Raw genomic sequence first — 16,570 nt, 5'->3', positions numbered from 1 at the left:
ATAAGAGTAAGTTATTAATGACATAATTTTGCTATTTGGGTGAACTATCCCTTTAATTAAATTAAAGTCCTAGCAATTTGATAGTATGAGTATTGTGATATTCTTTGGTGCAATTATTTCAATATATCCTGCAGCCTTACTGGTCGACTGACTACTTATCAGAATAATGTTTATAATGGTTACGGCTCTGAGTAAACACTTGTGTCCTAACCAGATGTAGTCTTGTGTAGTCCAGACAAAAAAAAAAAAAAAAAAAAAATTCTTGTAAAGTGACCTAAAACAGTTTTTTACACACCATTAAAGGACCAGTTTGAAGTAAATGATACTGTAATAATAGACTGCTATGTAAAAAAAAAAAAAAGGCAAATAATAGAAAAAATTGCAGATGAGAAGATATTTGCAGTTTTATACACATTTTTATGGAAGTAATGAGATCTCATTGTGGGCTGGGCTATTTGACATTGCAGCCAAGAAATTAAAACCAAGCAACTGACAAAATATTGCTCTATGCCATTACATCTGTTTAGGACACAGTGTTAAATCACAATGTGAACTGAACTTGTGACAACTCTTTCAAACTAAATTATTCTTGAAATACAATGTTTAGTGATAAACATCAGGTTTATTGGCTAACCTCTTCCAAACAACGGATGTGTTGACTCCTGAATGGGGTTGTTTCCTAATGCACTCTGTTATTGCAGAGGCATATGGCACCCAAGAAATGTGCTTAGAGATTAATCGCAAAGCAATGTGCAACATATGGGGCTGAATCAGCGCAGAACTGCGGAGGAGTGGTAATGATATTCTAGTTTTTTTATTGTTCTGGTATAAACAGCCGGCCAGTTGCAGTAATTGCAAATTTTGCCTTCAAGGGCCTTGTTTACAAGCGGATTTAACACTTGCTAAAATAGTTTGCATACGCGGTTTCTGTAGCATGATGAACGATTTCAAGTGAAAATGTGGCGCACTGCTGATATAACATCCTTTTCTTTAGAAAACAAAATTTGTGGTTGGAATTAATTGGCTTGACGTAAATTTTTCATAACAGGAAGAAACTATTCAAACATAATCAATGTTTGTGATTACGTACTGATGAATTTCTTCCTCAAACAGTAATTAGAGAAATGTAATCTTAGACGCACAGTAATGACTTCAGTCAGTATTTTCACCTATTTTCACATATATTCACATATTCACAATAAGTCTTAACCATAGGGAGAAAATCACAAAACCACTCAGAACAAAATCACTTACTAACTGATTGTTGAAGATGTAATGGGACATTTTGCGATGTAACCGCAAAATGTTGTTGTTTTTCTGTTATTAACATCCATTTAAACTCTTAATTATGTGCAATCATAATTAAACTCTACCAATGTGGTTGGAGTAATACACAGACCTGTTATTTAATGAGCATAAAAATAAGAAAGTAGGCAATATTAGGCAATCAGTGTTGGCAGGGAAAGCAGATTGGACTGTAGAGAGAGCTTTGATAAAATCTCTTAAATCAGAGCAAACTCTAGAGAATTACTTGGTTGTGTGAAATTACCATTGAGCTAATTTGACACCTCAGTCTATAATGAAAGCAAGTCATCTTCAAACTCAATTCTGTATGACAAGTGAATAAGCTGACTATCATTTTCCTTTATACGGGTTGATTGTAATATATATTATTTGGTATTTAGCTGCATGCAGTAGCTAAATGCAAGTCTCAGAGATCAAAAAGGCACTTTCAATTAATGCCATAAAACCCTGGGTTCAGGTTAAAACTGTATTTTCATTTTCCTCTCACTAAATAATCACCAAAAAAGGACCAGAGGTTAGGACAAGCAATACTGAGAATGGCCTACTTTGTCACGTAGTCTTAAAGCATGTCTTTTTTCTCATATCGTCTTTTTCATGAGGCTCATTGTGATTTCACCAAATAGTACATGGGTGTCCGTTAGACAGGAATTTTCTTTATTATATATATATATATATATATACATATACATATATATATTAGAGTTAAGACACTTTCATATGAATTGCACCAGATCTTCAAACAAGCATGTGGTCTCGCAAAATATTACTGTCTTCGGTTACTCCAGTCAAAGTAGATCTGTAAGCGAGATCTTGGGATGTCAAAAATAAAAATAAAAAATGATACAACTAAATGGGGGGGAAAATTGCCATTTAGCCTTTTTATTTATTTGCTTTGTATTTTAAAAAGACATCTACGGATGTGAAATCTTTTCTGAAAAACACTGAGATTCTTGTATCTTCGAGTCTGGTTATCATTGTCAAAGCTTTAGAAGGTCAGCTACTAAGGTCAAAGTTGAAATAGTGTTAAGGGTAAGCACCATGCAATCATTGATGCATTGAGCAACACAATACAAGTTATTTGACAGGATTGGAACATCATTCTTTTCAACCCATTATTTCCATATGATTTTAGAGGTAGTTAATAATTAGGTTTAGAAGTGATTGTTTGTTTAATAATGTTCTATAAAATCGCTGTCGCCTTATTGTGAGGGTTACCACAAATTATATAAATTTGGCTGGAATTGTAAGAGTGTTTAGGGATGGTACCATGTGAGCATATTTTGAGCCATAAGAGGAGACCCAGATCCCACAGAGACGGTCAGGTTTTGTTCTGTATTTTCACCTACTCACATTTTAGACCCATCAACACACGATCTCATGAAATCCACTCAGTATGCCATAGGACCAAGCATTTCTGTGGGGGCTGGCCACACAGGCTTATGCAACAACAATGAAAACAACGTTCTGGAAACGTTCTGGGGTCAAACATGGCAGCACCATTCACTTGTTTCTCACTATAGATGAATGTTATCCACTCTGTCTTTGAAAATGAGAGAATAAAGACAATTTGTTATGATACCCTGGTATGTGTTTGAGATTTGTCCCTGCAGTTGTGATGAGGTCTGGATTCTTGCAAGCAAACCAGCAGTTAAGTCTTGCTGTGACACTCCTTGAGGTGAGGAACTATAGTTGTATTAGAAAGGGTTTGATGGCTTCACTCTAAAGGCAGATGGTTGGAAACGGGACATGAGGTAAGAAAGAAAAGGGATGACAAATGTTAGTTGCCTAGTGACTGTTGTCAGGGAGACAAGAGTGTGACTCTCCCCTGACCAGACTTAGAATTCCTTACTATGTTTATTTCTTCGACTGGGAATGAAATTGCTGAAGTGGAAACGGAGTCTGCAAACATCCACATGACCAAATGGGAATACACATGCAAGCACTTGATTGGTAAAAAAAAAAAAAAAAAAAAAAAAAAAAAACAGAATCAAAGAAATATGGAGAAATTGTCACAAAATGGAAAGATCAAGTACATGTACGGAGTCTTTCCTGACAGCATGGACACTATAATTATCATGAAAATATATCATTTCAGACTATTTATAGCACAGTATTTATGACATTTCTTGGCTATGTGTGCATCTCTGAATTGTATATCAAGTGGCCACTTTCAAAGGTTAAAGCACAAAATATAGAATCTAGAGTTAGTATTATGCAGCAATGTGCTATTTTTAAACACTTTTTACCAGAAATATCCAATCAAAAATCCAGTTTGGTACACTGCCCCAAAGTAGTATGTCCATATGATTTCTCTTTACAATTCATGGCATTATTGAACCTTTTTGGCACAAGAGTGGGTTAATGCAAAGACAGCAGCTCCAGAGGAAGCGTTAGTATATTTAAATCCCAGAGCTGGTCCTCGCCTCTGGCTGATACAAGCCATTTGCATCAGAATCCGATTTCATTTTCAGACATGTGGACTGTTGTTACATATTTAAGTGGCATTATGTCTTTATCAGACTCATTTTGAAAGGGGAAAGTGGCAACTAAAACACATGAGGGGTTATTTTAAAAGTATAATTCTTCACATATGCAAGCTTTTATAAAAGAAACATCACATCAGTGTATAAATGTCTTTAACGACAGAACACATCATCCACAATATTCTTGAGACACTGAAACAATAAAGCACAATACTTTTGTCTTGTCTTTTACTTTACATTGAAATGCTTTTATATTTCATGGTTTTATAGAAGGTTCTGCAACATTGAGTTTTCAGGCACCTTTTTAGTACCACAGTTCATTCATTTCTGTCTCCAAAAGCTAGACTGCCATCTGGTGGAGTGATAACTGGAACAAATTTCCACTCAACTGAACTCAATAGGGGGCCAATATGTCTCAATTTTCAATCCTCAGTCTCATTAGAATGCCTGGACAAATGTAAATAATTCAGTAGCAAGAGAAAATGTTAAAACAATGCTGTGCATATTACCAGGTTACATCAATTTAGTAGCAACTCATTTCACTAAAATATAATGTCCAATAAAAAAAATATCAGTAGAACTCAAAATGAAAACATTACTGCCATTTAATTTCTCTTGTCATGTGTTCTCTAATGCTGTTGAAGTTGATCGCTCCTCATGAATCCTGTCCCACACACTGAGGTGAGGCCTCTCCTCGGAGTGCATCTTCTCATGTCGTCTTTAGTGTTTCGTTCCATGCAAACTTCTTCCCACCATGGGAGCAAACATGAGCCATCTGTTTTCAATGCTGTAGTTGGTGAGTAATCCATGTTAAAGCTCTCCCCACACTCCATTCGTATTTGTTGCAGTTATACATTTTCTTCTTCCCAAAATGACCCTGCATGTGCAGTTTCAGGCAACTTGCTGAGCTCAGGCATTTTCCACATTCTGAGCACTTGTGGACTTTGATCCTGGTGTGAATGTCTTGATGCCTTTTGAAGGTTTTGCCACAGGTGGTGCAGTCTACCAGAGTCTTGGAATGGATTATCAGGTGGCTCCTGAGAGTAGACGAGGACTTGAAGGCCAGACCACATTGAGAACAGTTGTAACATCTTTTGTCATGGGCACCACCTCATGCGCTTTGAGATTTGGGAGCCTAGCAAAGCTCCTACCACACTTCTTGCAATGGAAAGGTCTGCTTGAAGGATCTGCTACAGTATGTGCATCTGTAAGGGGTGTCAGAGGAATGGATCTTCATGTGCGATGTAAGGTGGCTCAGTCTTTTGAAGCTGTTCTCACACTCTGTGCAATGAAAAGGATGGTTGTCTTGGTGAATGGTTTGATGAGTGTTGAGTTTTTGCTTTCTCAAGAAACTCTTCCCACACACAGAACAGCTGAATGACTTTTCCCCAAGTCAACCTTATTGATGAACTTCTTGTCACATTGTGGGTGCAGAAAAGGCCTATCTCCAGTATAGGTTGCCCTGTGGACACTCATAGCTGCCGCAGTGTTGAAAAGCTTCCTGCAGTGATTGCACTGGTGGGGCTGGGTGCCTACATGTAACCGCAGGTGAGTATTTAGGGTATTCTTTGAGAAAAGCTTTTCCCACATTGCGAGCAGGACAATGGCTTCTCCCCTGTGTAGCTCCTCAAGTGGGGCCTCAGTCCACTCTCACTCTCTTCTTCTTGCAATAAGATCAGTCCAACACTTTCCTGCCAGTGTGTAGCCGCATGTACATGGAGAGCCATATTTACCTAAATAACTCTTTCCGCAGGTGGAGCAGTGGTGCGGCTTCTTAAAGAAGTGCACCTTCTCATGGGCTCTGGAATCGAACTTTCTTTTGAAACTCATGCCGCATTTTAGACGAAAGTTGGAGCTTAATGATTTGTAAGTAGTCGAGGGAGGTGTATGAGATTTGTACCTCTATTCTTTGTGTTTCTTTAAGATGGAGCTGGGTGCAGAAATGCTGTCATATAGCAACAAATTTACTTCCTTGTCCCTAGAAGCAGTAAATAATGCATAAATCAACGGTTTTTAGGAGAAGCAAAGGAACTTGACTCAGTGACTAAGCAAGCAAAATAGATCTAGAGGCTGACTGTTGATTTCACATTTCTTATTTCAAAGCATTTATGTACTAAGGCGGCATCTTTGGTCTTTAAATTTTTATGAGCAGATGAAACACTCCTGGTTTCATTGGACAGCTCCAAACAAGAATATGTTTAGAAAAGGTGTTCTCTACTAGGAAGACACATGCTGACACATTGGGCATCTTACCTACACAGAGGCAATTTCCTTCATTGTATGCCCATCTATTATGTTTTCTATGCTTGCCGTTATGTTTTCTTCAATTAGTTCATATTTGACCTCCATCTGGACCATGTTACTGATGTCCTCTTCTGTCTTGATGCTGGCAATAGTGTTCAATGCTTCTGATATGTCCTTCTCTACCAACTGCTGTTGGTGGTAGCATAGACATTAACGCGTGTGGCAAACACTTTTATCCAAAGTGACTTGCATCATATTCAAGGTATTATTAGATCATGCTTCCAGACCAGAAATATCAGATACAACCCCAGATGCCAGATCCTGTCAGAACATATCCATTTTGTCTGAAGCAGAGTTGTCTAGTACCCAAACCAAAGTTTGCATTTGAGGATCCTTAGATTCTTCAGTATGCATTGCATCAGCTCAAGTGTCAGAGATGAGGGACCCCGAAATGACGAAGGCTTTGAGGTTGGAAGTGAGAAATTTCAGCGTAAATATTCCCACCTCCTGATTTGATCTAGAAAGCACCTTAATTTGACTTTGCATACTTAATACAAAATTACAGCAATCTCTACTGGCTAAAATACTATTCTACTTCAATTACTTTTTAGTCTATAAAACAGCAAGATAATAACACGTTGCACAGAATCAGAAGAAAAGTTGTTCTCCTACTTTGCTGTATTCATAAAACAGATTAATCTGACTAAATCTATACCTGCGTCACAGCAGTTCCCTCAGACACAGTTATGTTAACAATCAAAGTATAAATGCAGTTTTCTCTTTAGTAAAGTGTAATGCAGCTCACTTACCATTTCACTTTCTGCATTACCCACATAGAGTGGTTTGAAGTTGCTGTCTTGAGAGGATTCACCCTCTGAGGCCAAGCGAGAAATATAGAAGAACAGAACAGTGCGTCTCCCTCAAACAAACAGGACACTCCAGGGACTTGTTGAGCTCCCAGAAGCTCTGTAGACAGCTTTTGCACAAGCTGTGGCAACATCTTAGAACAACAGTTTTTTTTTAAAGAGGAAGTGTAGACATAGCAGACAGCATGAGGAAAGGGCAAAGTGGCAGCCATATTATCATACAGTAGTTCAATCAAGGTGAACAATTAAAGTACATAATGTTAACAGATGATCATCAATCATGTTTGATGAACTAATTGCTTTGTAAATTGGAAAAATGTGACACAAATGACACCTCTGTCACCAAACTGATCTCTCAAAGGAAACCATTGTTACAGCTGTGCTCTTCCTCTCTTGCCTACGCAATGAGTTAAACTGACAAATACTAATCATTTAGGAGCACTAGCTCCATCTAATGGACAGGATGCTATTTATTAAAAGATTCCTGTACCAAATTTAAAGGTGTAGCATAATTTCTTTTTTATATATAATGTGAACTTTCTAGTGTACTGTACGTTTTAGTCACTGGATTACAAAAACGTTTCCTTTACTGCAGAAAGAACAGCACTACAGATAATAATGATGCTTGCAGATTCTTATCAGCATTGATAAGAACTGAGGAAACCACTGATGGGTCTTTTGCTCTGTAACATCAAAGGTGAAACAGGTACACTGGTGCTGGATGGGCAGTCTTTGTACTTTATATTGCAGTAAGATTTTCAAACATAATTGAAGTCATTCTTAAATCATGTTAGCTGAGGGGAAAATCCCATTGTTCCAGATTAAAGACAAAAGTTTACTTATTATGCAGAGAGATTTAATTTTAACTAAATTTGAAATGCAAAATTACTAGTTGACCCATACCCATCATCTGTAACATAGAATTAACTGGGATTTTCTTTTCAGGGAGTATATTTTAAGATAAAAATGTTTACAAAAATTTGTATAGCAGTTTCATGATGGTCTAGTATTATTCTTATTTTCATATTATTGATTTGTTAATCTCATGTTTACCCACCTCTAAACATGGCATAAAAAGTTACCTGTATTTGGTCATTACCTAAGAAAACTTCCTTTAGTTAAAATTCTGTCTCTGTGATACTAGGTTTACAAGTGTCTCTGAATAAAGAACATCTCCCCTTTTTTTCTTTTGAAGTCTGAAACATTTTTCAGTATTGGATTTTGCAAAGCACATTTCACATTCAGATGCCTACTTATTCATTTCAAAATAAAATAATACCTGATGAAGCTCCCTTATTTAATGTGCATTCTCTTTACTTAATATTATGACAGGACAAATCATTGTAGTAGAATATTTATCTTTATTATGAATAATGGCGCCATGATTCATCATGGTTGAACACACACAAAAATCAACATATACCTTGATGTACAGGTAAAATGTAAATTGAAGGTCCTGAATGAAGTACAAAAAAAATTAATAAAGCACATTTCTCCTTGTCTTTCCATCGGTGGTATGCCCTAAAAGACCTATTTATTTTCAGTCCAGTTCACCCTAGACTTCAGCTCTCCAGGTCTAACAGGAACAAATAAAAAAAGGTTTGGTCACTTAAATAAACGTAATGCTTCAGTGCTGAGGGTTTAGTCGTCTAAGAAGTCGTCATCCAGATTGACGTCTGTGGTGTCAATGTCATCAAGCTCCATGTTATCCAAATCATCCTCCAATTCATCAATAATCTTAAAATAAACCAGAAAGTGAGGTTACATCATGTCTGATGTCAGTATGTTTTTTTTTAACAATATATTTGACCAAATACCTTCTGTTCGGCTGCTGTCACTTTGGGAAGCTCTTTCTTTGTCTTCTCAGCAGGCTGGGATTCTGCATGACTCACAGTAGGCACCGCTGCAACTACCGGAGCCGAGACGGCTGCCGTCACCGAGGCCAAAACACCCACATCCTCTGGGTCGTCTTCTGCATCCTTCACCTGCTGAACAGACATAGACCATTTGATTAGTTCATGCACAAAGATATATGTGAGCTCTTTAGACCACCCATTTGCTCTGGTATCATGGGCTGTAGTGTAATACCATCAAAAAAACGAGTGTTTGATAAATACACACACACACACACACACACCTACCTGTGTGGGAGTGGGGATAATTCCCTTGGGTTCATAACCAGTGGCCTCCTCCAGCACATTCCTTTCTTCATTGGGCTAAAGAAAGAAAAAAATGACTTTAATTATAATGGCACATTATACACAAATGGATTTTTTTTTTTTAAATGCACACAGACAGACTTTGAGCATTAAGCAGTGATCATCAGTTTTCAAACTCCTTGATCAAGCATTATTATTGTAATGGTTTTAAAATATGTGACCCTGCACCACAAAAGTTTTAAGATATACGTCTTTAAGACATTTTGTACATTTCCTACTGTAAATATATTAAAACTTAGTTTTTGATCAGTGATATGAATTGCTAAGAACTTTATTTGGACAACTTTAAAGGTGATTTTCTCTATTTAATACCCTCAGATTCCAGATTTTCAAACAGCTGTATCTCGGCCAAATACTGTCCTATCCTAACAAACAATGGAATGCTTTTTTATTCAGCTTTCAGATGATGAATTTTTGAAAATTTTACCCCTTACGACTGTTTTTTTGGTCCATGGTCACATATAGTATTCCCCATGGGTTGTAATCTAGCTATATTTGCTAGTTTTGATTTGACTTGCATAGGTCAGTGAGTTAATAGCCTGCAAAAGCACTGCTTGGATCTCATACAAGTAAACAGTATTAATTAAAAGTAAAACTTAAATGTTTTTTGGTCATTGAAATAAAATATACAAATTTGATGAACATCTTACAAGTACTACAATTACTAAAACCAAAATAAAAATAAATGAAAACACTAAATGGAAATACTGGAAAAACTAAAACTGAACATATAAAAAAGATAATTCAAAATATTAATAACAAACGCATATAAATATTCTACTGAGACAAAATGAAATAAAAAACAAAATTCAAAGAACCATTTTCTTACCGTGACCAGTGGGTAGTCAGTGGCAGGTCTGGTTTTGCCGAGGCAGGTCTCTCTCAGATACTGCTCTGCCACAAAGGCCTCTCTCAGGCCTGGGAATAAGTTCTCATACTCTGTGGGGTCTGCCAGAGACTCTGCAGCTTTCTGATTCACTTTAGACAAGCTCTCTCTCCAAAGCTTCACCACCCTGTTAACAAACTCAGTTAAAGAACCGTAAAGATAACATTTCACATTTAAAAAAAAAATGATTAATTTGATTTAAATTGTTTTAATTTTTATGAGTTTGATCGAACAAGTCAGAGAGATTCATTTTTAGGTTTGTCACACTGGAAACAGAAGATCAAGTCAAATCTTACAGTGTTTTCTAATTGTAAGCTGAACAGAATATTAGCATATTGTGCATATTTTCTATCCATATTACTTCTTCTAGTAGTACGTTCTATGCCCATCCAAAATAAAAGTTGTTTCCTTGCTGTGGATACTGCTGTGGCAGTGAACACAGACCTGGACACTTGGCTGGGCAGATATGTGCGGGCAAGAAAGGCTGCTTCTGGCAGACGATTTGTCTTGATCAGGAGCTCCAAACAGTTGTCCAGTCTGGCAAGAAAAACAAACAATGCAAAAATCACCAAAAGAAACAACTATATTTAAAAAGAACAATCTGTGACCGAAACATGACTCCCTCCATCAGTGTTAGTATTAATAGTAGACTATTAAATGAAAATCCACAAAAGTAAAACATCTTTACTCAACATATTTCTATTTGTATTTCAGCTGGCAAAGTTCTTTTCTCCTATGATACTTACTTTCCCTGCAGGAAATAGGTCATGAAGGCAACATTGTTTTTGCCATCACGCTCTGCCCCTTCTGCAAGCTTGGCAACCATAGCGGCGTTGCCAGATGCTGTGGCCAGGAGCAGAAGTCCTCCATAGTCCTGTGCATGATGGAGGCACTCCTGTGCCAAACTAAACTGGCACTTACTGATGGCCAACTCTGCCAACTGCTTCCACTTCTGCTCTGACTACAGAAGAAAAGCAGTAACATTAGACACCTTCATCATATTAGCTTAGCAGCATATTCAATAAATGTAAAAATAAATAAAGTATTAAGCAATTGAGCTTGGCCACCACTAGGGGGCTGTACCACTGGCATATAATAACAAACCTCAGCTTCTACTGCTAGCTGATAAGCAATTTTCAGCTCTCCTAACTGTAGCGCCAGCTCGAACCGGTGCTCTGGATCAGAGGACACGGCCAGAGCCTGCTGCTTGAAACCCTACAGACACACAGACAAAGATCCTTTAGATATCACAGAATATGTGCAGAATATCATTTAGATTTACAACACATCTGGCAGCCAAATCAATCTATACAAGGTTTTCCTGACACAATTGTAAAAGTCTTACCTGTTTTTCCAGGAAGTGGGCAACTCTGGTCCTCTGTTCTTTAGGGATAGTGGGCAGCACTTTGTCTGCCATGCCAAAGTCTCTGCGCATGACAGCTGTCTGGTACTCCAGGACAGACACCAGAAGAGAGTAACTCACTATGTTCAGCTCCTTATCGCCCAGGTAAAGACGGTCATCTTTAGGAATGTATCCCAGAAGGTACATGGTTCTAAGAAAAATAAGTCATGTTTTCTGTCTATATTTACCATTCGTAAGTTTAGGGTCAGTAAGACTTTATCAGTAAGAAATTATTCAAGCAAGGGTGCATTAAATTGATACATCCCAAACATAAAATGATAAAAACATATTTCAGATACAGGGAACTTTGACTGCACCTGTCCAGGTGAGCAATAGTGACAATCTCTCCTCCAACAAAGTAGTTGAGTCTGTTGACTGAGCTGGTGTAAATGAAACAGTCTCCTACCCACAGACCAGTCTTTACCACTTCCTGAATCTCTCCCTGGACCTGCACACACAAACACAGACCATCAGGACCAAAGATTGTTTCAAATCGTTGAAGTCAATATTAAATTAAAATGGACTCTATTTACCATCTTAATACAAGTCCTGCTTGTATTGTAAATTATTTATTGGAGGATTTCATTCCCATTTTCTTTTGTGATTTTGGGGAATTATATGGACAATTCAGAACAAACAAAGAGAAAAGGCAAGGAGCAAAGGGAATTCCATATGAATCCTAATGTACACCTACCTCAAAAGCATCTTCGATACCATCTTCAGTAACCCCCTCATTTGTCTCCTGTGATGCAGCCACCTTCTCTGACATATAGCGCAGGATGAAGAAAGACTCCTCTGTGGCAATGCACACCAGCTCCCCAGAGTCGGACCAGAAAATCTGAAAACAGATGCAATGTGCAATTGGTCCAGATACACAAAAAATGCAGACAAAATAATGAAGGACTGGAGCAATTGACTCACATGTTTGGGTTGGATCTCAATGCGGCGAATCAGCTCTGTGTTATCCCAGTCATAGAAAGCCAAGCCATTCACCGATCGGACACCCAGCAAGAAACCACCATAGATGCCTGCAAACACATAACCATTCATATACATAAAATAATTCCCTTTTTCTACATTCAGCATTAAATGTAATGAAACGAACCGAGTATGCAGTATACTATGCTTATGTATAATTTTTGTGCTTACTACATGTGCATATAAAATCATGAATACAGAGATTACTACTGCCCCCGATGTAAGTGCAAAACAGTTTACCTTCTGCTCCAAAGTCTGGCTTAAAAGATTTTTTCTCCTTAAAATTTTTGAAGATCTTCACCACGCTGCTGCTTTCCCGAATTGAATACCTAATTTAAAACAAGTAACATCAGTATTAAGTGTTTTTGACAGTTGTCTTCTACATGTTTATTCTATATGCTTATAGAGTACTTACTCAGATGAATCATGGGCCCAGACAAACTCCTGTGCAGATCCAAAGCTCTTATTTCTTAAAGCCATGGCAGTGTAGATGATGTACTCTCCATCTCCGCAAACCACCACAAACCTAAATACAAAATTAAGAGTACAGAACCTCTGGATGTTAATTATATAAGAACTGTAAAATGATATTTACTTTAACAAATAGCAGCAAGGATCAGGTGACATGTAAATGAGCAGCATTTATATATATATATATAAATAAAAAAAGTGTTATTGTCTTACCTTCCATTAGGATTGTGCTGAATGGTTTGAGGATAGATCTCACAGCTGCCCATGTCTTTCACTGCCAGTGGCAGCCTCTCGCCATCTTTAATCTCAGCATCCCCCATGGCTTTGAGGTTACCCTGCTGAATCTCAGAGTGCTTGGCCCAAATGATTTTTCCACTGGTATCCATTGACATGGCTGGCTCCTCACGACCAAGCTAAAACCCAAATATAAAGCGGTTAACTACTAGAGAACTCTCCACATGATATATTATATTATATAAAGCTGTTCACGTAATTAGTTCATGTTAATTTAAGTACAGAGAAATGTCATGTAAATAGATCTATACACACTACTGTTCACAAGCAGAAAACTGCTTAATGTTTTTCATGACTTCTGAATATTTTTATGGACTTTCCAATTAACAGTCCAGAGCTTTAACCAATCTTTCACACCACTGACAGGACACAGCGTGGTGTTGCTTTTGTCTTATTTTTAATACCTTGATAATGATGCTGCCTTCGTCATAGCCCAATGCCACACTGTTGGAGCCGCGCAAGCCACACACACACCACACCCGCTCCATACCATAGTTCAGGGTGCTCTCTAGACGATAAGTGCTTGAGTGCCAGATCCGAACTGTGCCTAAATAATACAAAGAAAGAGAGTTACATTTGCATCAGGAGCAGGGCAGTGTAGTTTTATAATGAAGTGATCATTAAAAGATCTATAACATTATAATGAAGATGTGCCACAACTCACCATCCTCAGATCCAGTGATGATGATTGGCAGCTCTGGGTGGAAGTTTACACAGGACACATTCTGAGCGTGACCCTCGAGCGTCTGCACACATGTCTTATTCTAAAGAGAAAGAAGTTCACAGAACGGAAGTAAATAAACAGCCAGGAGTGACTTGCTGCATTAAGCATATCAATATAATCAATATCGAATAAACCTGATAGTCCCAAATCTTGACCAGTCTGTCATCAGCTCCAGATATGAGATAGGGTTTATCTCCTCCACTGTAATAATCGATACAGTTCACCCCCTTATCATGGCCCTCCAAAGTGAAGTTAGGAGAGGAAGAGCCCAGTTGCCAAACCTGAAACAAAACACGGAAGAAATTATAGGTGAAGTGTAAGAAGTCGGATTCAAACTAGCAGCTTGAGTGTTCAGTCATACCTTAATGGTTCTGTCCAGCGATGCACTCGCAAACTGGTTGTTGTCTTTGGGGTTGATGACAATCTGCATGACATAGTGTGTGTGGCCCTCAAACACCTGACTGCAGGACCATTTCTTTTCCCAGTCCCAGAGCTTTATCAACATGTCATCTATAAGTACACAGATCCAATAACTGTTAAACACAAAAAATGTATATATATATATACACCACAGTTTCAATGTTTGGGGTTAGTACGATTTTGTAATGTTTTTAAGTGGCTTATGCTCACCAAGGTTGAAATATAATTACAATATAAAATAACTTTTTCTCCAGTCTTCAGTTTCTAATATGCTGATTAATACGGTGCTCAAAAAAACAAACAAACAAAAAAATAAAAACAGCATTTATTGGAAACATAAAATATTTGGAAAATTATAAATGTCTTTACTGTCACTTTTGATCAATTAAAATTAATTCTTGATGAATAAAAGTAAAAAAAAAAATTACTGACCCAACCAATTATAGTATACATATTAATATATGCATATACTGTATGTTCATATGTAATATAAAGACTTAATGTAAATTTTATCTATACATACCACTGCTTGTGAGGATGTAGGGCTGGGTGGGATGAACAGCGATGCAGCGAATGTAATCTGAATGGGCCTCAAACATATGTACTCTCTCTAGTGTATTATAGTTGAAAACCCGAATTTGCATGTCATCCTACAATAAAGGGAGGAGATTTATTAAAAGTTTCATATATTTATCTATTATTACACATGTAATAGTATGAAAAACTGTTATATAATAATGCATATCATTATTCATATAGACACTTACAGCACCAGTAATGACCCAATTTTTCCTGGCCACAAACTTCGAGGCTCTTACTGGAAGGTCACAGACTTCAAAAGTCTTAACCAGAGTCTATTAAAGAGCAATATTAGACACTATTAGACAAACATGTAACACACACTGCTGTATCCATAAAGATAAATGTGAAGATCAGTTGGTAATATATTGCAAAATCTGAAAAACATAAGGTCTGCTAGTCACCTGTGTTTCATGGTTCCACACACAGACACTGCCGTTGTACAGACTGGCCAGCATCCATGGCTCGGATGGATGAAGGTCTACGCTTTTGACACGGTCAGATCGGGCTGAGAGTTTGCGCTTGATGTCCAGCCTCAGAGGCTAGAAGACAAGACAAGACAATTACAAGTTGATTAATCAGCATCTCTTTGGTTAACAGCACCAAGGATACAGTAGTATCAACAAGAGTCTATACAAAATGCACAAATGTTTACTATTTTAAGAACAGAAAGTGGTGAAATTTTGTTATTTAACCTCGACTGTTTTTCTCCACAACACATTTGCTACTTGTCACCCAGGTAAAAGTCTGACAAAGCAACAGCAGCAGCTAAACTTTACAGTACATTAAGCAATAAAATCGATCCTCTTTCAGATAACTACCATGTTACTGAACAGAATATATACAGACCCACATTTCAAATTCTGTTTATTTATTAATGTGTAATTAAATAACTAAAGACACATTGATATCATCAGCTGTTAGCCAGAAAACAATATATCACACCATAACAACATATAAGTGAACAGTTAACAGTTAATTGATAATACATATAATGGTAAACGGCTTTAAATGCAAGTATTATATTGAATAAGAGTGAAAATAAATAAATGATTCACAGACTGACTGAATGATGGAGTTGTCTATGTGGCCAGTGTAAGGGCCTTCAAAGCTAACAGCGCGAGCTAACGTTACTCAAAGCGTATTTTTACACAAATTCTGCAAACCAGCTGTAATATTGCCAATAATATAGAGACTGGCGCAAAACTTACCATGTTTGTGTTTGCTGGTTTTGGTCTCCTTCACCTGTAGTATTTTATATCATCCACCGAGAGTCTGATGTGTTCTTTCGGCTGCAGTTTTGTGCACGGCAGGCAAATGTGACGTGGAACTTCCTCAAAGCCCATGAGCTAGACGTCGGAAGCGTTGACGTGACACTCGGACGGCTTCGGAGTGTTTCGGGTAATTTCGGTTAAACTCGGCTTTTTAGGGATGCAGCATGGCGATAGGCGCTTGCCCTCTCCTGTAAAGCCAAAACTGGTATCACCTTCAGTGTACTTAAGATGAATAACACGCCAAAAATACATGCTGAAATGTCCCTGAAAAGCCTCACCGCAGTATGATCTTAAAAGGTTAATATATCAATGTTTATGATCAATTTTAAGGCTAGTAGTCATACAAAGAACCTGTTACAATGGCTACATCTCAGTAAGAATAGCCTTGAGTCAAAAGTACAATTACACAATTGTTGGTTTTCTAC

General features: G+C 37.5%; 1 protein-coding gene and 1 pseudogene across 2 annotated transcripts; both read right to left on the bottom strand.

The window, feature by feature from the left end:
- Nucleotides 1-3,608: 3,608 nt before the first annotated feature.
- LOC113041033 (zinc finger protein 391-like) lies at nucleotides 3,609-5,515 on the bottom strand (annotated as a pseudogene).
- A 2,724-nt stretch (nucleotides 5,516-8,239) lies between these two features.
- Nucleotides 8,240-16,185, bottom strand: LOC113120483 (coatomer subunit beta'-like). 2 transcript variants are annotated; one of them, XM_026290316.1, is made up of 22 exons: nucleotides 16,083-16,185; nucleotides 15,276-15,413; nucleotides 15,060-15,146; nucleotides 14,816-14,942; nucleotides 14,234-14,382; nucleotides 14,007-14,153; nucleotides 13,813-13,912; nucleotides 13,553-13,695; nucleotides 13,068-13,267; nucleotides 12,799-12,909; nucleotides 12,624-12,712; nucleotides 12,327-12,433; nucleotides 12,100-12,243; nucleotides 11,723-11,853; nucleotides 11,349-11,556; nucleotides 11,108-11,218; nucleotides 10,750-10,964; nucleotides 10,448-10,540; nucleotides 9,947-10,130; nucleotides 9,040-9,114; nucleotides 8,716-8,886; nucleotides 8,240-8,635 (listed from the first exon to the last, which is right to left on the bottom strand). In XM_026290316.1, the coding sequence occupies exons 1-22, from the start codon at nucleotides 16,083-16,085 to the stop codon at nucleotides 8,540-8,542; spliced, it is 2,829 nt and encodes a 942-aa protein (XP_026146101.1). In that variant the 5' UTR covers nucleotides 16,086-16,185; the 3' UTR covers nucleotides 8,240-8,539. The 2 variants fall into 2 exon arrangements, with proteins under 2 accessions (XP_026146101.1, XP_026146111.1); XM_026290326.1 differs by having other exon boundaries at nucleotides 8,716-8,883.
- Between the last annotated feature and the right edge of the window lie 385 nt (nucleotides 16,186-16,570).

This window comes from Carassius auratus, chromosome 2, assembly GCF_003368295.1.
Source record: "Carassius auratus strain Wakin chromosome 2, ASM336829v1, whole genome shotgun sequence".
NCBI classification, from domain to species: Eukaryota; Metazoa; Chordata; class Actinopteri; order Cypriniformes; family Cyprinidae; genus Carassius; species Carassius auratus.
This window is presented reverse-complemented; position numbering and strand designations above follow the sequence as displayed.

What these genes read in the sequence shown, in the direction of transcription:
- LOC113120483 (XM_026290316.1), bottom strand. An exon ending in CGCTGGACAGAACCATTAAG is followed by an intron (nt 14,154 to 14,233) that starts GTATGACTGAAC and finishes GTTTTGTTTCAG; the next exon opens with GTTTGGCAACTGGGCTCTTC. An exon ending in TTGAGATCCAACCCAAACAT is followed by an intron (nt 12,244 to 12,326) that starts GTGAGTCAATTG and finishes ATCTGTTTTCAG; the next exon opens with ATTTTCTGGTCCGACTCTGG.